Source organism: Xiphias gladius, chromosome 6, assembly GCF_016859285.1.
Source record: "Xiphias gladius isolate SHS-SW01 ecotype Sanya breed wild chromosome 6, ASM1685928v1, whole genome shotgun sequence".
NCBI lineage: Eukaryota > Metazoa > Chordata > Actinopteri > Istiophoriformes > Xiphiidae > Xiphias > Xiphias gladius.
In genome coordinates, this window is record NC_053405.1 from 8,947,260 (window position 1) to 8,971,711 (window position 24,452).

At 39.6% G+C, this 24,452-nt stretch overlaps 1 protein-coding gene across 1 annotated transcript in view; it reads right to left on the bottom strand.

Moving 5' to 3' along the window:
* Positions 1-24,452, bottom strand: part of pde4ba (phosphodiesterase 4B, cAMP-specific a) — a 190,614-nt gene that overhangs the window by 154,261 nt on the left and 11,901 nt on the right. The window contains exon 2 of the mRNA XM_040129571.1: positions 10,056-10,150. Within this exon, the coding sequence (XP_039985505.1) occupies positions 10,056-10,097 (42 nt within the window). The 5' untranslated portion in view covers positions 10,098-10,150. The remainder of the gene's footprint in view (positions 1-10,055; positions 10,151-24,452) is intronic.

Below are 24,452 nucleotides of genomic sequence, written 5' to 3' on the forward strand. Positions count from 1 at the left end.
AAACCATGGAGGACATCAATGTTTTCTCGGATGAGTTAAGAAAACAACATCTGCTTCCCGTCATTTACAGAGAGGGAGGTAATGGAGAGTAGAAGAGGGAAGACAGAGAGGCCTGTTGGTAAGGAACAGTGAGGGAAAAAGGTCGGACAGAGTGGAAAGTAAGTGAGACAATAAAAGCAAGAGAGGAGGAACAGCTGGGGCAGGGCATTAGAGAGGGAGGACTTGCTGAAGAGTTTGAGTAAAGCAGAAAGGGGGGAGGGGGGGGGGGTAGCTGGGGAGAATGAAAGTAAGTTGAGTGAGAGCAGGAGAAAGAGGGAGAGAGGGGAGCACTGAGGGAGTAACTGAAAGAGACTGATTGGGATTGTATGAAATATGACATCTTAATCTACAGCTGAGCGTAGCTTCCAGCAATATGCACATACATATGCACTTATATTGTACATACTGACCATTATCTAAACACACATGAATAGAAACGCCCACCTGTGCATGCAGGCGAAAAAAGAAAAAAAAAAACTACACGCATACATGAATAAATGAGAATGCTTTCAAATATATTCATGGTTTGCAGCTAAACGGCCGTTTCAATGTATGAATAAAACAATCATCGTGGTTGGTTTATACATGTCTGTGCTTTCAGTGACAGTGTGAGTACATACAGTGGTTTCAGAAAGTACACTCAATAGCCAATAATGACAAAGCGACAACATGATTTTGAAATGTTTGCAGATTTATTAAAAATCAAAAACCGAAATCTTCTTTTTTTTTGTAAAAGCATTCAGACCCTTTGTTGTGGATCTCCAAATTGTTGTCAGGTGCATCCTTTTTGATTTAATTATCCTTGAAATGTGTCTAGAACTTGATTTAAGTCCACGTGTAGCCAACTTAATTGACTGGAAATAGATTAGAAAGGCACACACCTGTGTGTATGAGGTCCCACAATTCACACTGCATGTCAGGACCAAAAACCAAGCCATGAAGTCCAGGGAACTCTCCACCACGATAAAACTATGGCAAGACATAGATCAGGGCAATGGTATAAAACCTTTTCTAAAGCCCTGAGTGTGCCCGGGAGCACAGTGTCCTCCATAGCTGTGAAATGGAAGAAGTTTGGAACCACCGGGACTCTTCCTAGAGTTGCCTATCGTCCAAACTGAGTAACCAGGCAGGAAGGGGCCTTGGTCAGGGAGGGGACCAGCAACCCAACAGTCAGCCTAACATAGCTTCAGAGTCCTCTGCAGAGATGGGAGAACCTGCCGAGGGGGCCGCCATGTGCGCAAAGCTTGAAGGGACTTAGCCAAGAAGACTCAAAGCCGTAATTGCTGCCGAAGGGACTGAATTAAAGTACTGTACTGAGTTAAGGGTTTGAATACTTTTGTAAACTAGAGAGTTCAGTTGCTGATTTTTAATGACTTGGCAAAAATTTCTAAAAACGTGTTTTCACTTTGTCATTATGGGTTGAGTGTAGATTGATGGGCGAATTTTGGTCATTTTTATCCATTTGAAATTAAGTCAACAACAGAAAATAAGAGTGCAAAAAGTGAAGGGGTCTGAAGCAACCGTACGGCTGGATTTAAGATGGATACATTGAAAATGTCTTCTCCAGGATGGCAAGCTTGCATTTTTGTAATTATGCAAATGTTAGTGGCTTCAAGTGAGTCAGAGCTTTTAAAATGGGTCAGCAGGTTTAAGAGTAAAAAAAAAAAAAAAAAAAAAAAAAATCAAACAATATGATAACTGTATTGAAGAAAGGCTCCGCAATGCTTTCATGCAATAACAGAGCTAGTTTTGTTGTCTTTGAATAAAAGGCCATTTCCGGAATAATAACTCCATGCGGTGATGAAATATTCCCCTGAGGTTGACAGAAGAACAGGATATTAATAAAACTGTTTGTTGAATTATTATCTCTCCTTTCTTTCTTTTCATCCTCTTTCCTTTATCGCTGTAAGATAACCTGATCCCTGTGTCTCAGTTGAGATCAAATAAATTGCCTTCTTTCCCTCTCTGTAGCAAATTGGGTCACGTGTGATAAATTTAGTTTGTTCGAGGCGTTGAGGACAAAAACACGGTGTAATTCGCTGAGGGTCATATTCAAGAGATTTCAGCTTCATTTATTTAGTATGCATATATGGATAATGAGAAAAGATGAAAAACAGATTGAGACCCAGACTGAATCCATGCTGTTCTTCTTGTTCATGTTTTTTTGTTGCTAAGAATCATTTCCCACACCGCCCCAGAAGATATTATTTGTCTTTTTTTAATTTCATCAATGATCCCCTTTAAGAGTTAACTCCATGGTAAACACATCTTAAACTTTGCAGATTAATAACTACATCTCCAGCCTAATCGAGACATTTATTAAGCAGATATTCTGCCAACATTTTCTGCTCTTCTCCCTCTTAGATATATTTACCACTAAAAATCCACTTACGCACGTAAAGTGGTGTAGAGTACAAACAATCAATCCATTAATTACTTAGTAAATCAACAGAAGGTTAACAAGCTACAACTTTGATAATGCAATATTTGCTTGAGTCATTTTCAGCGCAATTAAGCCAAAATGTGCTAGTTGAATATCTTTGGATTTGGCAGTGTGAGCTGGACAAAACAAGCAATTTAAACATTTTATATTGGGCTTTGGGAACATTTTTCACTATTTCCTGGCACTTTATGGAATCAATTGATCATTCTAGAAAATAATCTACGTATTGATAAATAATGACAGTAATCATTAGTTGCAGCCCTAGTCCAAAACATGACACTGATAGTGGGTTAAAGGATAGTTAATTTACAAAAAAATGGATGTCTCAAAAATTACAGAGTAAGGCAGAAGAGTAGTTTTCTGCTGCGCTGGTATGTTTTGGTATTTAGAACAGACTGGTTCCAAAATTATGAAAAAAAAATCATCTTTTTGCTTACGAATTCCAAAATTAAACTTTTATTAAACAATTATTATGATAATCAAATTATCATTTTTGTAATTTTTTTAAAGCAAAAATACCAAAAATTTGTGGGTTCCAGCTTCTAAAATGAGAGGATTCGCAACTTTTGTTTCTCATATTTGATAGTAAACTGGATATCTTCAGATTTTGGACACTTAGTGACTCCATGCTCTGAGAAACTGTCCTGGGCTTTTTCTTATATTTTCTGTCATTTTATAAACAAAACGATTAATTTATTAATCAAGAAGATGATCTGCAGATTAATCGATACTTAAAACAGTCATCACCTGCAGATGTAGAAATTTTAGTCCTCAAGAGCACTAATTGATTTGGTTGTGACATGGATAAAACAGGATTTCAAAAACCATTTTCATTTGACTAACTTAACCTCACACTTTTAATGACAGTGTGTAGAAAGTTAAGTCCCAAGCATTTCATTGTGCAGTTGACATGTAATACTGCACAAATGACAAATAAACTTGAATTTGAACCACATAAGGGTTTACTCACTTTCGCTACCATTGTTAGCATGAATTTTTTAAGAAGTTTTTATTGTTGATAGCACAAAATTTCAGAGGGGAGTTTGGGTAAAAAGAGGCAGCATCTCTACCACCTTGTTTTGAAAAATTACATAAAAAGAATGTTGTTATATGAAATACAATATCCTATTTTTTCGAGTGCACCACACTGGCTACTTAAAAAGGAGGACATTCAGACGATGACATGCGTGAGCTCCAACAATGCGAGGCATTACACTGGCAGGCAAAGTGCACGAGGTCACGGTTTGTATAATCCTGAGGTGCCAAGGGACGGAAGAGTTACCGTTGCTGTGGTAACCGGCATCAATCCTCCTGACCAGACACAGAACAGAAAGACAGAGAGGGCGGAGGAAATTTACAGTGTTTGTTAAGACCAGTATAGAAACATTGGAGGGAGGCGAGATAGATGCCATTTCAGAGAGAGAAAAGCGAATGAGAACAAGACGGAGCAGAGTGGATGGGAAGGAGGGAGTGGGAAAGTGTTGAACTGTTGCTTTCGCTGGCTACGATTCAACCCCCGGCTTCCAAGCTGTCTAATTGGAGAATGAACAGCTGTTGAGTATGATCCGCGCTCCCTGTAAATACAGGCTCAACTGCCAGAGAGAGGGAGAGAGAGGGAGAGAGAGAGCACGAGCGAGCTGCAGAATGACACAAGAAGAGGCGAAGCTAAAAGAAGTGAGAGAAACTGACAGGGAGGGGCAACGAGAGAGATTAAGAGTCCAAGGGGAGGAAAAACTACAAAACGGAGTGTAGGAGAGGACTGATAACAACAAGTCCTAAAAACAAACAACATAAGATACTGTATTTCATTTGTCATGATAGGGGCATACTCATTTCAAAATGAGTATGCCCCTATCACCAGGACAACATTGCTTGTCAGTGCCTTCCAATACTGTTACGCACAGTCAACACGAGCATGATTCATCCATGTCTTCTTATCCGCCACTTCTTCTGAGGTTTGGTAAGGTTTAGGCACAAAAACTACGTTCAAAGAAACATCTCGGGGAATAGACTTTATCAGTTTCTTTCCAAGGTCAGATTATCGGACTAACACCACCCTCATGTCTGTGTATTAGAGTACAGCGCTGGAGATGGGATTGTGGGGCAATTCACTCATCTAGGCATAAAAACTGGAAGCAGAGGGAAACAGCTTGCCTGGGTATCTCCAAAGTATTGTAATTATTTAGTGGTGAACAGCAGTCAGGAACTTTGACTCGTCACAAAATGCTCCGCACACAAGAGCCGGACAGATAGATAAAATGTTGTCAAAAAAAACAGCACAGAAGTCTAAACATTTCTAATTGTGTATGAATTAAACAAAGAAGATGCAACGTATTAAATTAGTGAGCTTAAGAGGTGCTGGTAGGTGTAGTTTTGACCTTTACACAGAGCCTTGACCTAGCTAGCTGTTTCCCCCTGCTTCCAGTCTTTAAGCTAAGCTAGGCTAATCACCTCCCAGTTTCTGTTCTGTTCTATCTATAACTCTCAGAAGGAGAGTGAATAAGCGTATTTCCTGAACTTTTCCAAGTGTAGGAGAAGGACCTTTTTTGTGTCGTCGTTTTTTTGTTCGGTAAAACAAGGTAGTGAAAGTCAGGAAAAGATCACTATCATGGTTAAAAGACACCACCACTGACTGTTTACCTGATCACCCATCCCAAGATCCCCCTTTAGAGATTTGGTGGAGGTGTAACAGTGCCACACTACGTACGACTTTCCTTTTGACACACACCATTCAGAATTTGCACGCTGTTCTTGTCAGGTGAATGTAAACATAGGTTATTACAGACATTTGAACAAAGACAGGTCCCTTGTCAGCGTCTTCCAACATAATCAGAGAAGCAAGTTGAAATGTAAACCCACAACGAAAACAAGAACAAGCCTGAAAGACAGATATCATGGATACAGTACAAAATATAACAAAGCTACAGTGATATGAGCCGGCTGTGATCGGACATGTCGACCTACTGCAGCCCGAGGTGCAGAGCAGAGGGAAGAGTGATGAAAGAAAACAAACGTAAACCAACAGACTGTTCCAGGGATATGCCATAGCAGCAAAAGAGGAGGGTTGTGTGTGCACGCAGGCATCCATGAGTGGTTAAGGGAGTCTGTGTTGTTGTTGCAATTCAAGATTATTTCCAAAAACGTTTCTCAAATATTGCATGTTGCAGTGTTATTATTCGGGTTTTATCTCTCTTAAAGAGGTTGGACTTTGAGAAAATTGCAGGTCAGTGAATCGGCCTGTGTTGGTTTTTTGCTCATTGCCAGGTGAGATTTGTCATTGTACATGTAGAAATAGTTCACTGAAACAGCAGTCCCAGTCGTGTTCATAACTAACGTTGGTTGTTTTTACACTAAATTTCCAGAAAATTGCCAAAATTCAAAGTGTTCTTATATCGAGGGGGATCTCTGAAAAATAGACTTCATGGATTGTCTGGTTAAAGCTTGAAAGGAAAAGATCCAGCACTTAAATGAAACATCTAAACGAGGTGCTCTTGGTCTTTGGAAGCTTCACTGGTTCAGCACCAGTTCCTCTGTTGAACACATACTTGAACCCTGGTTTGATTTTTATTTTCTTCATACCGTGGTCTTGTTAATTTAGCTCACTAACAATAATAGCATGTATCACAGCACTTCATAATATCAACAAGAATTGTTAATTAATGATAGCTGTCTAATTTCATATTTAGCTTTTTAATGATATCTATTTTGATCAAAATGCAACGTTAGATAACTTATCACACCTCTGACCAGTGTATTCAGTCAGCATAGTTAAAGTACCTCTAATATCAGTAATTAAATATTTTCATGCTTTTAAAGGTCACTACATTTAGTAGACTTTAACCACCTGCACGCATCCTGTTTGAACAAAAATATTGAATTCAAATTCAAAAATGAACTGCTGACATTAATCAGAAGAGACAATGAGGTTTAAAGGTTAAATTACAGCTACAGCCTCAGATGGATATTTTACAGGGTGTGGAAGGACTTGATGAGAGTAATGTGTGCACCATCAAACTTCCTTTCAAACCCTTGGAAATAGACTTTAATCTAATGAGTGAAAGGTTAGACAAATGCTCGGCGTCCCTGGAACTGTGCATGCACTTATGGAGAAACAGCATGGAAACTTACATGTTTACACTTACATAAATATGCAGAGTCACATTCAAATGGTGGCATCCATTCAAGCGCCCTCACAGACAAACACTGGAGAACCTCCGGACACTCTCATACAGAGATGGAGAGTGTGAGCTGATCAGATCAGAGCTGGTTAGCTGTGATCTGCATGGGAATGAAGTCATTAGGTCTGTATGGCACAGAGACATCATTTAATCTATCCACTTTTCAGCACACCACAGTCCAATTACCCGCATACACACACACACACACCACAAGACAGCAGATCAAGTCCTTGTGCATACTAAACCCTAATCACCTGCGCACACACCCTCACCATACGCAATTACAACGCACCAAACTAATCCAGTCAAAACGTCAACTTCATGATGAGCCAAATCAGTAACACAAACACTCAGTGGCTCATCTGCGCACACTTACACCACTCAAATCTAATCCCAGCTAAGCATCACCAGCTAAACCAGATTCCTTCTGTTGGAGCTGAAATCCAATAACAATGTCCTGCCTCAGCACACTTAACCTCATCGATTCAGGAAACACTTGACGCTTTCGTTCTAGTCTTATTGAACATGGCTGAATGCATACACATGCACCCATAACGAAAAAGCACAAACTCTTTTTTTGTTTTGTCATCTACTAAAGCCATTCTTTACATAGACCATTCATCCACCCATACCTGCCTATCCTTTAGAAGCTCATGGTGGGCTGGAGCTGACCCCATTGACAATGGGCGAGAGGCAGTGTACACCCTGGTCATCAGTCAACCACTGGGCTGACATACAGAGACAGACAACCATTCTCACTCACAACCACGGGCAATTAAGAATCGCCAATAAACCTATCCGGCGTGTCTTTGGACTGTGGGAGGAAAGCAGAGTTTGCATGTTGCAAACTCCGAACAGAAAAGCCAAACCCAGCACAGCAGGTTTGAACCCTGAACCTTCTCACTGTGAGGCCACTGTGCTGCCCCACCTTTACACGAGTAAATCACAATTCCTAAGTGTTATTAACCATATTAAACCACTTACGGTAACTTCAAAGTGAGATAAAATTGTGTGGTTACGGGATGTGTCACTGTCGGCAACCAATGACAATGAAATTTAAAATACAACATCAAGGGGGGGGGGGGGGTGTTTATTGTAAAGGAATAATTCAACATTTTGGAAGATATGCTTATTTGCCTTCTTGAGCCGGAAGATGTTTAGCATAATTTAAAAAATAAAAAAAAAAGACTGGAAGCAGGGAGAAACAGCTTGCCTGTGTCTATACAAAGTTCAAAAATCTGTCTGCCAACACGTCTAAAGTTAAATAATGAACACATTATATGAAACAGGCATGGAAAAAGATCATCTGGGAACTGTTTACCCATCCGCCTGGTACTTCTGCTCCACTGGTGGCCTGGAGACCTCTGTGAAAACAAGACTACTGTTTACCAAGAAATTGCTACAGCACATAACTCCTCCCAAAACTACAAACTGTCATTTTTCCGTTTCTGTTTGTTTACCGAACATATTGAATAAAAAAGGTATGTGTTAATTAGTCAGCTTTAGACGTGTTGGTAGGTCATTTTTCAGACTTTGGACGTCGCTGGTCACTGCTTCCAGCCTTTATTCTAAGCAAAGCTAAGCTAGCCAGCATCACACTTAACAAACAGATGTGAGAGAAGTAATCAATCTTCTTATCTAACTCTCGGACTGAATGCTACAACCTACATTTGAACTCTAAAGTCTGCATCTACCCTACCAAAGCACAGAGCAGATACTCAGAGGATTCATTTGTTCTTAATTCTGAGATCTCTCCTCCATTTATGTATGTATTTTTGGCAAATAATGAAAGCTTAACAACAGAACATCCTCAAGAAAAGGGGCAATGGTCAACGTTAGAAGTCAGAGAGAAAAAGGAGAAGGTGAAAAAGACACGGAGTAGAATGAGGGGTAAGGTAATTAAATAGGAGAAAGAAGTTATTCAAATAAAGAAAAGAAAGACACAATGTTCAAACTTACACAAAGAGAAGAAGAACTGACTAATGCACACCCACACCTTCAGCTATGGACTATCTGAGCAATGGTACCAAACACCCACAGCAACTATGACGTGCATCTGCATGTTTCTGTCTATACAATATGAGCAACCAATATACAAGTGTTGCAGACATTAACTGTCCCAACCCTGTCTCCTACAAAAGAATGCAACGGATCATTCAGTTCAGATGCAGATGGAGGGAGGTGGATGGGTGTTTAAAGCATGCAACTTTGACACCTGAGTCTGGAAATTGCACCTCATACATCAAGTCACTGTTGACTTTTTCAGTATTTAACCATGGCCATGATCTTTCCTTAAGCTTTAAAGAGTTTTTTAAATGGGTTAGATATGGTAGTTGCAATGACGTTGCTTTTCTCATAACCTTCACTAACCCATGAAAACCTTAATAATTCTGCCATAGCCTCAAGGCAGGTATTGTAGGGAAATGCATGAAAAGCGCAGAGTTTTTTCTTTTTTCAGATACAATCAGTATGAACATTTGCATTCATATATGTTTAGTTAGAACCTTTCACCGTGCGATGAAAAAACATATTGAACTTTGCAAATTAGACACACACTATTATTTTTTGGGGAAAGGAACGACCATTTAAACATACAATATCTGCAATAAGACGATGTGAACGCATCACTGACATATCATCACCTCTTAAGTTGACATGGCGAACATGTTAGCAAAGAGTTACTTCTTTTCACATCCAGCTATTACAGATCAACGCTGTCGTTCATGTGGAGTCATGTTTCTGTCCACCTGGAAAATGTAAGTTAGCTCTGTTTGTGGCCTCGACCAACTCCTGAGGGAAAATCTGCGTCCGTGTCTGTCTGCTGTTTGGTGCGGAGAAGGTAGTGTGCAGTGAGTTTTTTTTCACTAGAAACAGTCAAAATCTTGAACAGGGCAGCTGCACAATGAGCTGGAGCTCAGTATAAAGCTTTGTGAAGCCGCGGGGAACTGCAGACTCAGGTAAGAATTCTCCTTAGGTTCATCACCACACGCTACCCCTTTTGGATTGTCACGTTGTTTTTCACGTTCACATTTGAACCATTGTTATCGCAAAATGATCAATTATAGCCGCTCTAATTTGGTGGCAGGGACGAGTAGCAGATAGAATTAAGACACAGGTGCAGGGTATGTTTAGCTGATTTCATCAGTTGAATGCCTCATAATTGTCCATGATCCCCACTGTTCCAAAACAAATCTGGAGTTTCTGTGTTTCTGTGTCCTCAGTTTTTATACATCCCTCTCACTGTCTGTGACTGTGATACTACCACTAACATTACTGAATAGCTGAAGAACCCATCTCCAGTGATTACATATGCTTTCAAAAGTTGTTTGAGGGATGTCTGGTATATACAGGCTATCATGTAAATGGTGAGATACTCTGGTGACATGATGACTTACATTGTTGGGAGACACTGTGAGAACACTCCTGCTCTTCCTCATCTTTCCTCGTGTATCTCCCTCACTGTCCAACCACGACAGTTTCACATGCACACCTGGAAAACACAAATATAGAAAAGGGTTATTTTTGGTTTTTGTGTGTTTTGTCTTTCTTTCGCAACAAGTAAAAACACACAAAAACCTGCAATGGAAACTGTTTAGAGCAAGGTCCATGATTAGCTCAAATAACTCACGACATTGTTTTTAGACAGACACGTAGCTGCTGAGTTTTTCAAGTGCTACTTTGCCACAACACTTGACTGGGGAATACAACATTTAACCATCAAATTTAATTATAACCTGAACCTAATCTTAAATATTCCTCCAATCCAAGTTCTACTTCCCTTTGGGGTGTTTCTGCAATTTTTCCATCCTTGTGTGTCACACATGTACAAAAATATACACGCAGTTCACTATGCATCAATATTTTTTCCGTCATTCTGGCTTGTGTTTCTAGGAGAAAGACTAGAGCAAAGGAAGTCAAAACGAAACAGCCATGCCTTCAATATTGCTCCAGTGAGGGCCGTTCAGCAAGTCATACATCAAAACTATAAGACTATTGTATGGCACACTGAAATCCCCCAGGATGCACCACTATATGATGATGTGGAAGATATTCTTAAAAGGCCCCATAAAAATAACAGACTGAGAGAGAGGCTGGCTAGCTACCTGAATAACATGAGCACTCCCATGTTGAACTAACTTTTGTTTTATGTCCCTTTCCTATGACTCTTTAGAGCCAGCAAAAGAATGGTTGATGTAGAAAAAATACAAATACTTCAGTTATGAGAGTTTGATTGGTGCTGCTACATTGGTATTTTCAGAGCAACTACATTTTCACCAACAATGTAGAAATATGCGTAAGCAAGTACACACACAAAATGTATCACAACAATAATCCTTATTAAAAGAGCACTTTTCAAAACTCACGTTACAATGTGCCTCACACATGGCAACAAATTAAAAAAAATAAAGTCAAATGGAAAACTTGTTGGTAAGAGATGGGCCAGAATAAAATAATTAAAAAAAAAAAATCTAGTAATACTGGATAAAAAAAATGAACAGACAATTCAGGTAAAATCAGATTTAAAAGATGAAACTAACTCAGCCAGCCTTTTGTCCTCAGGCAGATCTAGTTTTAAGCCAGGACTCTGGAACAGACAAAAGACTTTGAGCAAGGATCTGAAGTTACTTACAGGACTCATGTGGTACTAAAGTATCAGAAATACAGAGGCTTAAAGATATAGGATCTTAAAATCAATCTCAAAACACACCGTACTGTGGTCAAGGATATTAGTGCTGGTTAGACGACTGGTAGACATACACTGCAAATACAGTACACTGCAAACATAAAGAGATAAAATGTGTGGATCAAAAAACAAAAGATTAAAGGGAAACATGCAAAACACATTTTCATCAAACACTCATGACTGAGAAAATGCTTAAAGTAAAGTTTTGTCTGAAACTCAATTGTCACTACCATGAGTCGAACCTTTGTTTAGAACTGAAAGGGGAAGTGTAATATTAGGATGATAAAATTATCACCAGCTGCCTGGCCGGCTGCCTGGATGCACAAAAAGTACACTGTCAAATGGCTGACAAGTGATAGTGACAACAGTCGCATCCTCCTTGTACAATAAAACAATGATGGCAGCTCCAATGTCGTGTAATCAAGGTAACATAGAGGTAGCACTGCAAACTACTGAACAGAGGAGATGGAAAGGGAAGAAAAGAAGGAAAGCAAAAAGAATCCCTGAATTACTGTATATCAGCTTTTTAACCATACAGGCAGAGTGCACCCTGGACAGGTCGCCAGTCTATCACAGGGCTGACATATGGAGACAAACAACCATTCGCGCTGACATTCACACCTACGGGAGATTTAGAGTCGCCAGTGCACCTAACCCGCATGTCTTTGGACTGTTGGAGGAAACCGGAGCATCTGGAGGAAACCCACACAGAAGCCCCAGCTGGCCAGCAGGTCCGAACCCAGAACCTACACTAGTTGCTAATATATGAAAGGCTCCACTCTGCTTTGAATGATGGGTAGGTTAGACTCTTGTGAAGCTGAAATAATTAGTCCATTAAACAATTGTTTTATCAGAAAGTTAATTTGCAGAAATTTGGATAATTGGTTAATCGTTAAAGTCATTTTCAAGCAAAAACACCAGACACGTTTAGTGGTTCCAGCTCATCAAGAGTAAATCTGCTGGTTTTCTTATTTTCCTTTTATGTGTATATTTCTGTTAAACTGAATATCTTTGAGTTTTGGACAGTTGGTTAGACAGAATAAGACATTTTAGGACATCACCTTGGTTTCTGGGAAATTGTGATGGGCATTTTTTCTAATTTCTGACGTGGTAGACCTCACAATTAGTCGAGAAAATAATCCGCAGAGATTAATTGATAATAAAAATAAACATTAGTTGCGGCCTTCTTGCCTTTCGTAATAGCAATTCGAGTGGCTTAGTTGATATAAATGATAACGTAAACCACTCAGGGCACCATATATTGTAACTTGTTTTGTACTAAAAATCTACTGCAAGCTACATATCATAGATTTTAACTAACAAGTAGATCAGCAATTTGGAGTAAAAAAATCCAATATCTTTGTTAACATTTTGCAGACTGCAAGAAATCACTGCAAGTCACAGTGACTCCTAAAGAGTAAAAATCTACAATGCAAATGATTCCCTCCTGGTATTGCAGCCGTTTAAGCAGAGGCAACAGAGGATGACAGCTTCAAGAATAAGACAGTATGTCATATGTGAATGTTAAAGAACTACTCAAGCTGCCTGTCTGAACTGGTTATGAATTACAGAAATTAATAATATAATGTTACAAACAAACAGTACTGCCATTCATCCTACTTTCTTGCTAACAGCCCCAAACTAAAGTGACCAGTCTCTGCTTTTAACACACATCATTTTAAATATGTTATGCAACAGGATTACACAACCTTACTTGAAAAACACTGCTAATGTCTGCTACTTTTTGAGTCTACAGAACATATGGGTATGCACGCACTGTCAACTGGTATAGAAAAAAAAAAAAAACACAGTGAACATATTGATCAGGGCCAAGAATATTAAGCGTTTAATCCAAATACAAATTGTAAATTATCGTGTGTGTATTTATTGGGTTGTGTGTGTTTGTTTGTGTGTTTATATGAGTGGGAGTGGGATTCACATGCACCAAACATGCATGTGAATCACTCCATCTCCCTCACAACACACACTGGTTAACACCCATCATGTGTCCCTCTGCTCTTCATCTGATGTTTTCAAATAGTATTTCCAATCTCGCTAATCTTTATGATTCCTCTCTCTAAAGTTTTTCTTATTGTAATTTCTTCTCTCAATAACACATGCTAATGAAACAGCGAGCTAATGAGACATGGAGCAGCCTTAATGGTTCAGCACACTTTAATTCCGCCCATACTAATCATTCACAAGCAGCAGACAAGATTGACTCCAGAGCCACTGAGCCTCTCTCTAATGAACCAGTTCAGGCAGTTGTTTAAAGGCTCTATGAACTCGTATGTTCCTCCTGTCACCCAGGATGGTCTCTTTTTTTGTTCCCAAGATATGGAGAGAGAGGGAGGTGAGCATCAACCGTAACAGAAGTGGATACAGAGGTAGGGCCAGGAGGGAAAAGACAATGAATGAGAGCTATGTAGAGACTGTTTTGGGGAGGATAAGCAAAATTAGATGAGGAGGGGTTTTGGAGAATGAGACGAAGCTGGAGATGGAGGGGAGAAAGAGAGCCACAAGCGAGCAGGTCAGATAGGATTAAATGAAATAAAGAGAAAAGGCTGGAGGTTAAATAAAAGAAAGATTAAGAAAGAGCTGTGAAATTGGGAAGCAGAGGAAAAGGGAGGGAGAGTCAGTTAAGAAGACTAGACGAGGCACTTGTGTTTAATGAATAGTTTGATATTTTGAGAAATAATTTGCTTGCTTCCAAAGAGTCAAATGGGAAGATCAAAACCACTCTCGTGTCTGTATGGTAAATATATAGCTACAGTAAGCAGTCGGCTATCTTAGCCTAGCCCAAAGACTGCAAACAGGGAGAAAAAGCTAGCCTGTATCTCTCCAAAGGTCACAAAATCCTCCTACCAGCACCTCTATAGCTCACCCATTAACACCTTACACCTTGTTTGTTTGATTCACACAAAAACCAAGTGTAAAAACAACAATTTGTTGCTTTACTAAGGGCTATGTACCAGACCAGAGGACACCCCAGGAAGTTTTTGACCCCAGTCAAGGAATAGTCTGGCAAATAACCCCCCCAGTACAACAGCAAAACTGTCCTTTTAACAGTTCAGATTTTATACAAATTAACAAAAGAGATAAAACATGTTGATTAGCTAGTTTAATAGGTTGCTTCTGCTTACAGGCAGATTTTGTTTTCTTTGACCAGAGCCAGACTTGCTGTTTCCCTGTTTCCAGTATTTGTGCTAGGCTAAGCTAGCCATCTCACATACAGACATGAGAGTAGTATCATTATTCCTATTCATATTTACATTAAAACAGAAATGTACTTGTACTTGTATACTGTTGCTCCGATAACGTTTCTCTTCATTGAGTACAATTAATGATTCACCTCTTCACAAGCAGGGAACAGAAAGATCAGATAAGAATCAACTCCTGTATCAGTTTCCTCATTGTGGTTTCTGTGGTTGCAATGGTCACACGGCAAGCCACGGTAGCAAGCTGTAAGAGTTTAACCATCAAAAACAACAAATGCAACAGCAGCCATGCCCTGCGTGTCTTGGCCACCAACCTCACACTGAAAACAATGGAGGTGGTGAGAGCAACCACCACTGCTCACAGAGTCACAATACACAGTCTGAAAGTGTATTTTCCGAAATGTTGGACTATTCCTGCATTAGGCTGCGTGTTGACAGGGTAACATTGCCGTTCGTAGATGACATATGTATTCTGTTACATGATGAGCACTCAAATGGTAAAGGACAGGTCATGCCCTTGAAGCAGATGGACAACTTTCAGCTCGAACAGGCAGAGCAACTTTGAAACCCAGATGAGGCACCACTGTTACATAAAAACACCACCATTACACCATCGCAATGCAGTGAAAGAAGAGCAAAAACTTTGACGGCACGTACGGTAATTCTCCTACAAGCATGGGCAGAATTGTTTCTGGCCCGCTACAAGAGCTCAATACTACTCAGCACCTTCAACAGATAATGTTTATTAAAATGTGTTTTCATAGTGTCATATGTCTAACTTTTACAGCAAAGCAGACAGGTAACATTAGCTTTTGGCTGCCACTAGAAGTATTTTCTAGAAGGTAATTTCTAGGATAGCAACGTTTCTGACAATGAATAATCATGGTTCAAATCTAAAGAGTCTCCAAGGAAGCTGAGGTTTTCCTAACCTCACTTTTCTTTTGAGTCTAAGTTATAATTATAACATCGTTTCTCCAAAACATCTCTCATGTTCTCATCTTTTTTGGGAAATGAGCTGCTCAAACAGATGCTAATGCATGTATTGGAATTACCGTATCTTAAGGGGTTCCTTTGCTTCAGGATCATGAAACATAATGCACGAATACATAACTTTTCATTCCAACAAAAACAGAAGACTTAATTGCTGGAACCACATTTTAAAGATGGTTGGTTTTCCCCATTATATTTAGTTAAGAGATTTTCTGGTTGAAGACCTGTCATAATTTTCTGTTTGACATCTGTTGAGCTCATAAAGATGAGCGCTAGAATGACATAAATTAGGTAATTCACTAAAAAAAAAGTCTTGAAAATATATTTCATAGAGGAAATAATCATTGTTAAGGCTTCTCTGTAGGGATGACAATCAGTTCCAGTTATCACCATTAGCAGATAATTACAGAGGATATTTGGGTTTCAGAGCAGATCTAAAAATTGTGCTTGGCAGCACTGATGCAGAAAGCAGATTATGACCAAAGATTAGCACTGTAACCTCAGGGGATAAAGCACAATGGTACTAACGAGGAGTATGGTGCGTGTGAGTGTGTGTGTGTGTGTGTGTGTGTGTGTGTGTGTGTGTGTGTGTGTGTGTGTGTGTGTGTGTGTGTGTGTGTGTGTGTTTGTGAGTGTTTTGTGGAATCTTAATCAGCATTACGTTGCCTAATTAATAGTATTAGAGCAGACAGGTGTGAAGACAGAAGACTAGCACGCACAAAAATCACCTAAAACGTTAGCGTCAACAAAAACAAAAACATGCATGCTTTCTGCTTTCAAATAATACAAAAATCACCCATACATAAAAAGTGCTGGAGGTGCCTTTGTCTGTTTGATGGAATGGCAATAACTTGTTCAACACAATGACACACCCATCAACAGCTTTCAGAATAAGCTATTTTAGTTGAGTTAAATAGTCCTCTTCTTTTGTTAAAATGAGGAAACTCCAAACACATGGCCTTCTCTTTGGCTTGCAGTTAAACTGAGAATGTGGTAGAGGTGGTGACATTGAGCACAACGTCACAAACTTTTCAAAGTAACTTCCCACAGCAAAGACTTGTTGTGAACCCTGCAACTAGTTTTTAGCGCACACTTTCTTAATACTGGTTAGGCCCAACGGTCCAAATACTGCATTGTATCAACTTTGTCCCAAAAAATGTAGTTCATTTTGCAAATATGCATTAGTTAATATATTTCATGCCTCCTGCATTGTGTTTTCTTTTAAATCAACATAATAAAAAGACTTTTATATTGAATGCATCTGCAAGCTGTTCGTTGCCAACACAAAATGTGTATTCTGAATGTAACTGCAAAATGTACAATGTCAATATATTTTATTTGTTTTCCCTACTCCTGGCAACTAAAGTGTGATAAATGTTTTTATTGTAATGTTTAGATAACTCAAAGCACTTTTTTGAGGTTTGAGGAAAATTGTGGTCTTGGTAATGCTTTGGAAAATGCATTGGAGAATCGTTTTAATATTTAACTACAACCACAGTTTTCCCCTAACCCTAACAAAGTGTTTTAGTAATATAAACCTAAGTGGGACTCTGCAAATCCCATACTACAGAATCAAAGTCCTGCACTCATCCACCTCCCATGACCCCATGGTATACACTCACCAAGCACTTATTAGGAACACCTGTACACCTGCTTATTCATGCAGTTATCGAAACAGCAAATCACCTGGCAGCAGTATAATGAATAAAATCATTCAGACACAGGTCAGGAGCTTCAGTTACTGTGCACATCAAAAGAGAAAAAATGTGATCTCAGTGACTTTGATTGTGCCATGATTGTTGGTGCTAGACAGGCTGGTTTGAGTATTTCTGACACTGAGAAGGGCCAGACTGGTTTGAGCTGACAGAAAGGCTACAGTAACTCAGATAACCACTTTTTACAACTGTGCTGAGCAGAAAGGTGTCTCAGAATGTACAACACGGAGGTGGACAAGCTAGAACAGCAGAAGACCACATCGGGTTCCACTCCTGTCAGCCAAGAACAGGAATCTGAGTTCGCAGTGGGCACAGGCTAGCCAAAACTGGACAGTTGAAGACTGGAAAACTGTCAGTCTGGTCTGATGAATCCGGATTTCTGCTGAGGCAGCAGATGGTAGGGTCAGAGTCTGGAATCAACAGCATGAATCCATGAACCCAGGCTGCCGTGTGACAACAGTCCAGGCTGGTTGTGGTGGTTTAATGGTGTGTATGTTTTCTTGGCACACTTTGGGCCCCTTAATACAAATCAGTCATCATCTGAATGCCGCAGCCTATCTGAGTATTGTTGCTGACCATGTGCATCCCTTTATGGTCACAATTGACCCATCTTCTAATGGCTACTTCCAGCAAGATGATGCACCATGTCACAAAGCAAAGTCATCGCAATCTAGTTTCATGAACATGACAGTGAGTTCAGTGAACTTCAGTGGCCTCCCCAGTCACCAGATCTGAATCCAGCAGAACACCATTGGGATGTGGTAGGACAGGAGATTGGCAGCATGAATGTGCAGCTGACAAACCTGCAGAAATTATGTGATGTAATCATGTCAACATGGACCAGATGTTTCCAACATCTTGTGGAATCCATGCCATGAAGAACTGAGGCTGTTTTTGTAGGAGGCCCTACAAAGTATTAGTATGCTGTTCCTAATAAAGTGCTCAGTGAGTGTATTTCACACTTCCTGAAGTGGGAAACAAGTTGCCAGTTAACGTAATCCTTGACAGACATTATGTTTCCTTGGAAATATACCAGCAAAGCAGATTAGTAGTATTTAAACGCATTATGTAGGAGACATGACATGGTTGGGGGCATGGATTTAACAGGGTGCTGGAAATGTTCCTCAGATATTCTGGTAGATAGCATCATGCAGTTCCTGCGTATTTTTTGGCTGCGCATTTATACTGTAAGCCACTCATGCTAACACATCCCAAAGGTGCTATGAGATCTAGAGAGTGTGGAGGCCGCTGGAATGAACAAAAGTCCATCTGTGTAAAGAGTGTGGCCACAAAAGGATGCATCTGGTTTTCACAACTGTAGCATTAAAATTATAGTCAATTGGTATTTACTGGCCTAAAGTGCATCGTGAAAGCATTCCATATGCCATTACAGAAAATAAGATGAGGTCAAGTTGTGCCTGGAGAGATGTCCTTCAAAAAACCCCTCTCCCAAGAAGAAAGATCCCATGAAATGTTATTATGACCTTTTAATGTGATGCATTTTCTTTTAAAACAGGACAGGACAGTAGATAGTGAGGGAGTGAGGGCATGAATCTTAATTGTAAACCTACTGGCTATACTGGGCAAAATGGGCATGATGTCACTACAAGCGATGCACTGTTTTCCAAGAAGCAGCCATTTTCAGAAAGTTGTCATGGAAGTGTTTGACCCTCGTAGTGGTAGGGTCAAACGACCGGTGGGATTAGTCAAGCTAGAATTAGTACTACGAAGCTAATTTGCTAGCATTTGCACTGCTTGTTGACTACTAGTGGTTGTGTGAGCAATTAGGCTATTACTGACAATGTTGTTTTTATGAGTTTTTATTTGAACTAGAATTACCGCCTCACGGTTGTATGCCTCCGCCAACCAGTCAAGTAGCAGCTTACCATGTCTGTCCAGACTATGAAGGAATTTAATTTAAAAAAAAGGTATGAAGTAGGTATTTGCAGAGCGTTATGATGTCACAGTGAAGTTGACCTTTGACCTTTAGGAAATAAAATATCATCACTCCATTATTTTATCCTATTAGACATTTGTGTGAAATTTTGTCATAATTGGCATGTGAATTCTTGAGGTATGGCCAAAAACTTGTTTCCTGAGGTCACAGCAATCTTGACCTTTGACCACTAAAATTGAATCAGTACATCCTTGAGCCCCCGTGAAAATGTGTGCCACGTTTGAAAAAATTCCCTCAAGGCGTTCCTGAGATATCAAGAGAATGGGATGGAGGGATGGAGGGATGGACTGACGGACATCCCGGAACCATAATGCCTGCGGCCATGGCTGTCGCTTGCGTGGAGGAAAAAAACATTACAGTGGATAGATTTGGTAGGATCTGAAAACAACAGCTGTGGCGAAAAAAACCCACATTACGGAATTTGAAGGAAAAGTCTGTGATAATTGTACTGTAATACAGACACTGCAAAGTACCGTACACTGCTGTGTCTGCATGAATATTAATTTAAGATTATAATATCATGTTTTGAAGGGAGATTGGCAGGCTGCTAGTCTTTATTTAGTGTGTTTCCCACATAATTATTGTTTTTTACATTTGAAATCACAGTGGTAAGGTAGAACACAGAAAAAATAAAAAAACGCAGTAGGTTGATTAACAAGCTTTACTGCATTTTCCCTTTGATGAGGAAAGTTTTACTAATTTTTCAAGGTCAGACATTGCAGGTCATAGTGAGAGTCTCATGTTTTTGTCCGCAGAACTGTCACTTTGTATGTTTTTTGTTTATTGCACAATTAGAGAGGGTGCTGAACCTTCTGACCCTGTCAGCAGCTCAGTATATGAACCCCATCATTCATTGTTTGAAAGAGCAGACTGTTTACTGGCAGGTAATATAGAGGCTACTAAGTGCAATATCTTACTGTGAACTAGAAAACTAGAGTGGCTTTAGTCATTTCTACGAAAGTGGTGCTTGACTGCACGGTAAACATTTCTTCTCTCCAAGCCATCAGTCAGTCACTGAATCATTTGCAGCATTACCTGAAAAACTCACCCTATTCCCCAGACGGCAGCTCACACGCATTTAATTTCAAATGTCACGTAGGGAGACCATTTCAGGCGAGTGGCAGGGCAAAACGTGACAAGGTGTTCTGTCACATCACATCTTGTACCTCTCACACACTCGGGTTCACATACAAAAATGTAATAGGTAGGTGGCTTCAGCAGAGCATGTGATGTATCAGCCCAATAAAGCAGAGATAACAAGCTCTCTGCCTGTCTGTCCTGTTGACTGACTGGCTCAGTGGGACGACTGACAGGGAAAGAGGAACAGGATCTGAGCAGCTGGCTGTCTACCTCTCAGTCTACCCACCTTCTGGTCCACATTTCCCCAACTTGATTATAAATTATAGCCTGAAACATTCTGCTAGTCAACCTGCTTCTATTAAACTTTAGCTCCTGTTGAATCAATCTGAAGAGTTAAAAGCCAGAGTAACCGTCTGTATATGGCCTAGTGTGGCGGGGGGAGAAATCCGAGGGTGACATCCAGGCCGGTTGTGGTTGAAAGAGAAATTTTTATTTTTGAAAGAGAATCAATGTTCCAGCAAAAATCCAATGCAGAAATGAAGGAAATCAAATGCTACAGGAGTGTACACAGTGCAACCAACAGGAACAAGAAGCATCCAGCCTGTCTGCATTAGTTCATTAATTCACCATGATCTGTCAGGCTCTTGCATCATGCAGGCAGACGAAGGGCATGCAACAAAAAAAAGATGAAATGTGTGGACAAATCCAACTGTAATAAAGTAGAAAATACAGATCTCTTAATCACGTTTTCGCCCCGTCCCAGTCTGAGTGCTTTAAGATTTAGTATTTGCCATAACTGAGCCTAATCCAATATTAATTTTTATTGTATTTTTTTGTAATTGTTTCGTACATACTGCAGCACGGTGCACAGATGTCACATCATCAAAAAACCATGACTGGTTCTACAGTGCGATTTCTGATCATCTCCAGTGCTCCACTACTGCTCCTCTTGAAATTTTTACTTCATCGTGTTTTTGATCATCATACTGTAGTCTTCACGTGTGTGTGAAACTGTGTGTGTAAGAGGAATGGCGATAACGACAGAGAGAGAGTGTGTGTGTGTGTGTGTGTGTGTGTGTGTGTGTGTGTGTGTGTGTGTGTGTGTGTGCAAACACCGATAACGTGATGCCAGTACAAATCAGCTAAACCAAATTCTAAGAACTGTTGAGTACTCACAATTATTGGTCTTATATTAATAAATACTTGGAACACCCTTAATACACTATTTAATCCTTGACCAATTCTGAATCCTGTCAAATCCCGTGGCAACATTCAACAGTGCAAACTCACCATTTACATGCAAGCTTTGTAAAACCCAATCCATAATACAAATATGGTCTTAATAGATTATCCTCACTCGTGCTAAATTCAAATACTGTTTTACACAACTTGCAAAGATTATATTAAGGATATTCTGTGTTATTAAACACAGAATATCCTTGGATGGAGACAAGAGCAACGGGGGATGGCACAGAATGAGGTTCGTGAGCCAGTTGCACCATACCGGTGACTGGCTTCATGTTTATTAAATATTTTCAGGAAGGATTTTTACTAATATATAAGTTATTTTTTCACCCTCTCCTTGTTAAATAAATCTGTTTTCAAAAATCCTGATATTGTGAGCTTTTTTTCAGGAGAGCCAGATTGCTCTCCTCTTTACTCTTTTCTGGGATATTGCTTAGCTTACTGGAATGTGTTTGACTTATCATAGCAGCCAAAAACAGAATTTATTCTTCTAAGTCTCATAACAAGCTCAGTGTTATTTAACCTACTGACTGTCTTTCAGCGGTGGCGTACTACGGGTAACTGGAGCAGAAACTCAAGCTGACACAGATCGGCTTGGCCGTATTTGATCATCTCTTTAAAGGGATGGTTAGTTCAATTTTTTGGGTTGTTTTTTTTTGTTTTTAAACATACAACAATGTGAGTTACTGGCTAGAAGTAGTACTGACGCATGGACTTTAGCTCAGGCTATTGTCGTCCTGTGATCAGAGATATCACAATATCTTGTCAGATAGAAATGAACCATATTATGCTACAACACTGCACTCATAAAAGGGTTCTGACAGAATATGAAATTTTTATTGCGTTTTTTCTTTCTTCCAAGACCTCTGTATCAAATAACTACCTTTTAAGCTGTACAGTGGAAGGTTTTAACTTTTTTTTTTTTTTTGGTTAACCAATCACACTATACAGTATGTTCATTTCTGTCCAACAAAGGGCAGGAATTTATAGCCAAAAAATGTTAAATCTTGATTTTTTTTTTATTTTTTATTTAACTCCTGCAAAAGGCAGAGAAACTAAAACTTGATTGAAATATCATATTTTTGGACTTCACGTGCTAAACAGTTAAAGCACAATAAAGTCCAGCAGCACCTTTAAGACCATTATGCATATTTTACAAAAATACAGGTTTTCCAACACAGCTGTGACTTTCAGTGCTAGATCCTTCAACTAGCGCATGGATGTCCAGTTCAATTACAAATATTACCAAAGACACAACAGGTGGGAACGGACTGAACAAAGCAGAATCTGCAAACCGGTCAGTCGACTCCTGTAACTTCACCTCATGTAAAAAACAGATAACACCCTGTCAATAAACAAGCCCATGAACAGAGGGCACGAATCAGTGCACCGAGTCTTTTTTTTCAGTCTGTTCCTCTCAATGATGCGACCGCCACCTGGAGTCAAGGCGGTCCCGTAAACTGCACTTAGTTTAACTAAGTTCAACTGTTCATGTCAGTTTACTGGACTGTTGTGACTCACCACAGCTGATGTAGCCAGAGATATAATCGTCCATATTACATTTTGACTGAAAATAACCTTTTTGTGCCCAATGTAATAACTCACTTTTCACCAAAAATCTAATTCATCACATGAATTTGATATATAATAATCCAATAAGTTGCCAGTTTGATGGAACATCTCTGACCAAGGACTCTGTTACTACACACATGATCCATGCATCAACATCGCGACAAAAAATATGGAAAATTCAGCTGTCTTTTTAACCGTTTTCAGACATTCCAATTACATGTTCAGTAAAGCAGTTGTATAAAATTTCAGCCCCTTAATAAATTACCTTTTTGATGTGGGGAAACAGATTGATCATGACAATTTACAGAATGCAGAAAAACAGTTTCATTTTCCTTCCTCCAGATTCAAAGGGAAAACACTTTCAACTAGAATTGCCCTCAGTGGAGTACATTAGGCCAATGTCAAGCAACATACACCAGACTTCAGAGAAAAAAATTCAAAATCATAGTAAATAATCTGGATCTGCCCCAAAATTGAATGGGTTCTTCCCTGCCCCATCCCTCATGCCCCATCCCTCCCCCAAGTTCGGTGCGAATCATACTTTTCGCATAATCCTGCTGGCAGATAAACCAACAAACAAACCTACCGACAGACACAGGTGAAGACATGACCTCCCTGGCGGAGGTTATTCCAAAAAAATTGTTTTAGAATTTGAATCCTCTTTACCCACTACTGATTCTCCTGCATAATTCCAATTTAAAGCAGGCAAATGTTTAGGCAAAGGTGCTTTAAAAAGCTTCCAGGGATAACATGACAGTTTGGTAAATCCTGTGTCAAAATTCCTGTTATCTAGGCTAGTTACATAACAGACTTACATGGTTCACTGAAACCTAGTCTTTTAATAGTGAAGGGGTAAAAATGTGATGTATTTCCTATATTTCTAGCTTTTGAGGCATGTAGTCTGCTTTTTAAACACTGTTAACATGGATGTGGGACAGCACTGCCTGGGGGGAGCCTTAAGGGCCTGCTCCTGTTCACTACATGGCAAATGCGCTGCCTAACTCCGAGTCAGTGAAAACACAAGAAAGCACCAGACCAGATGCAGTTTAATCTTATAAGTGATGCAAACTGAGATGTAGAAACATCCATTTGAGTTTAAATGCTTCAACTTAAGAAGGATAAAGATTTGTTACATGACTCTTCTTCATTCGTGCACAGAGATAGGAGCAAAAAAAGGGACATTATTAGCTGGAGTTGTATGTGTGACAGCCGCAGACATCTCCATTTCAGAAAGATCAATTTATAAAACACTTTACGCAATTCCACATTAGGAACCTCACACCTACTGAAATAGTACAATATTCGGGCGTCCCTTACAGGATATCTGGGTC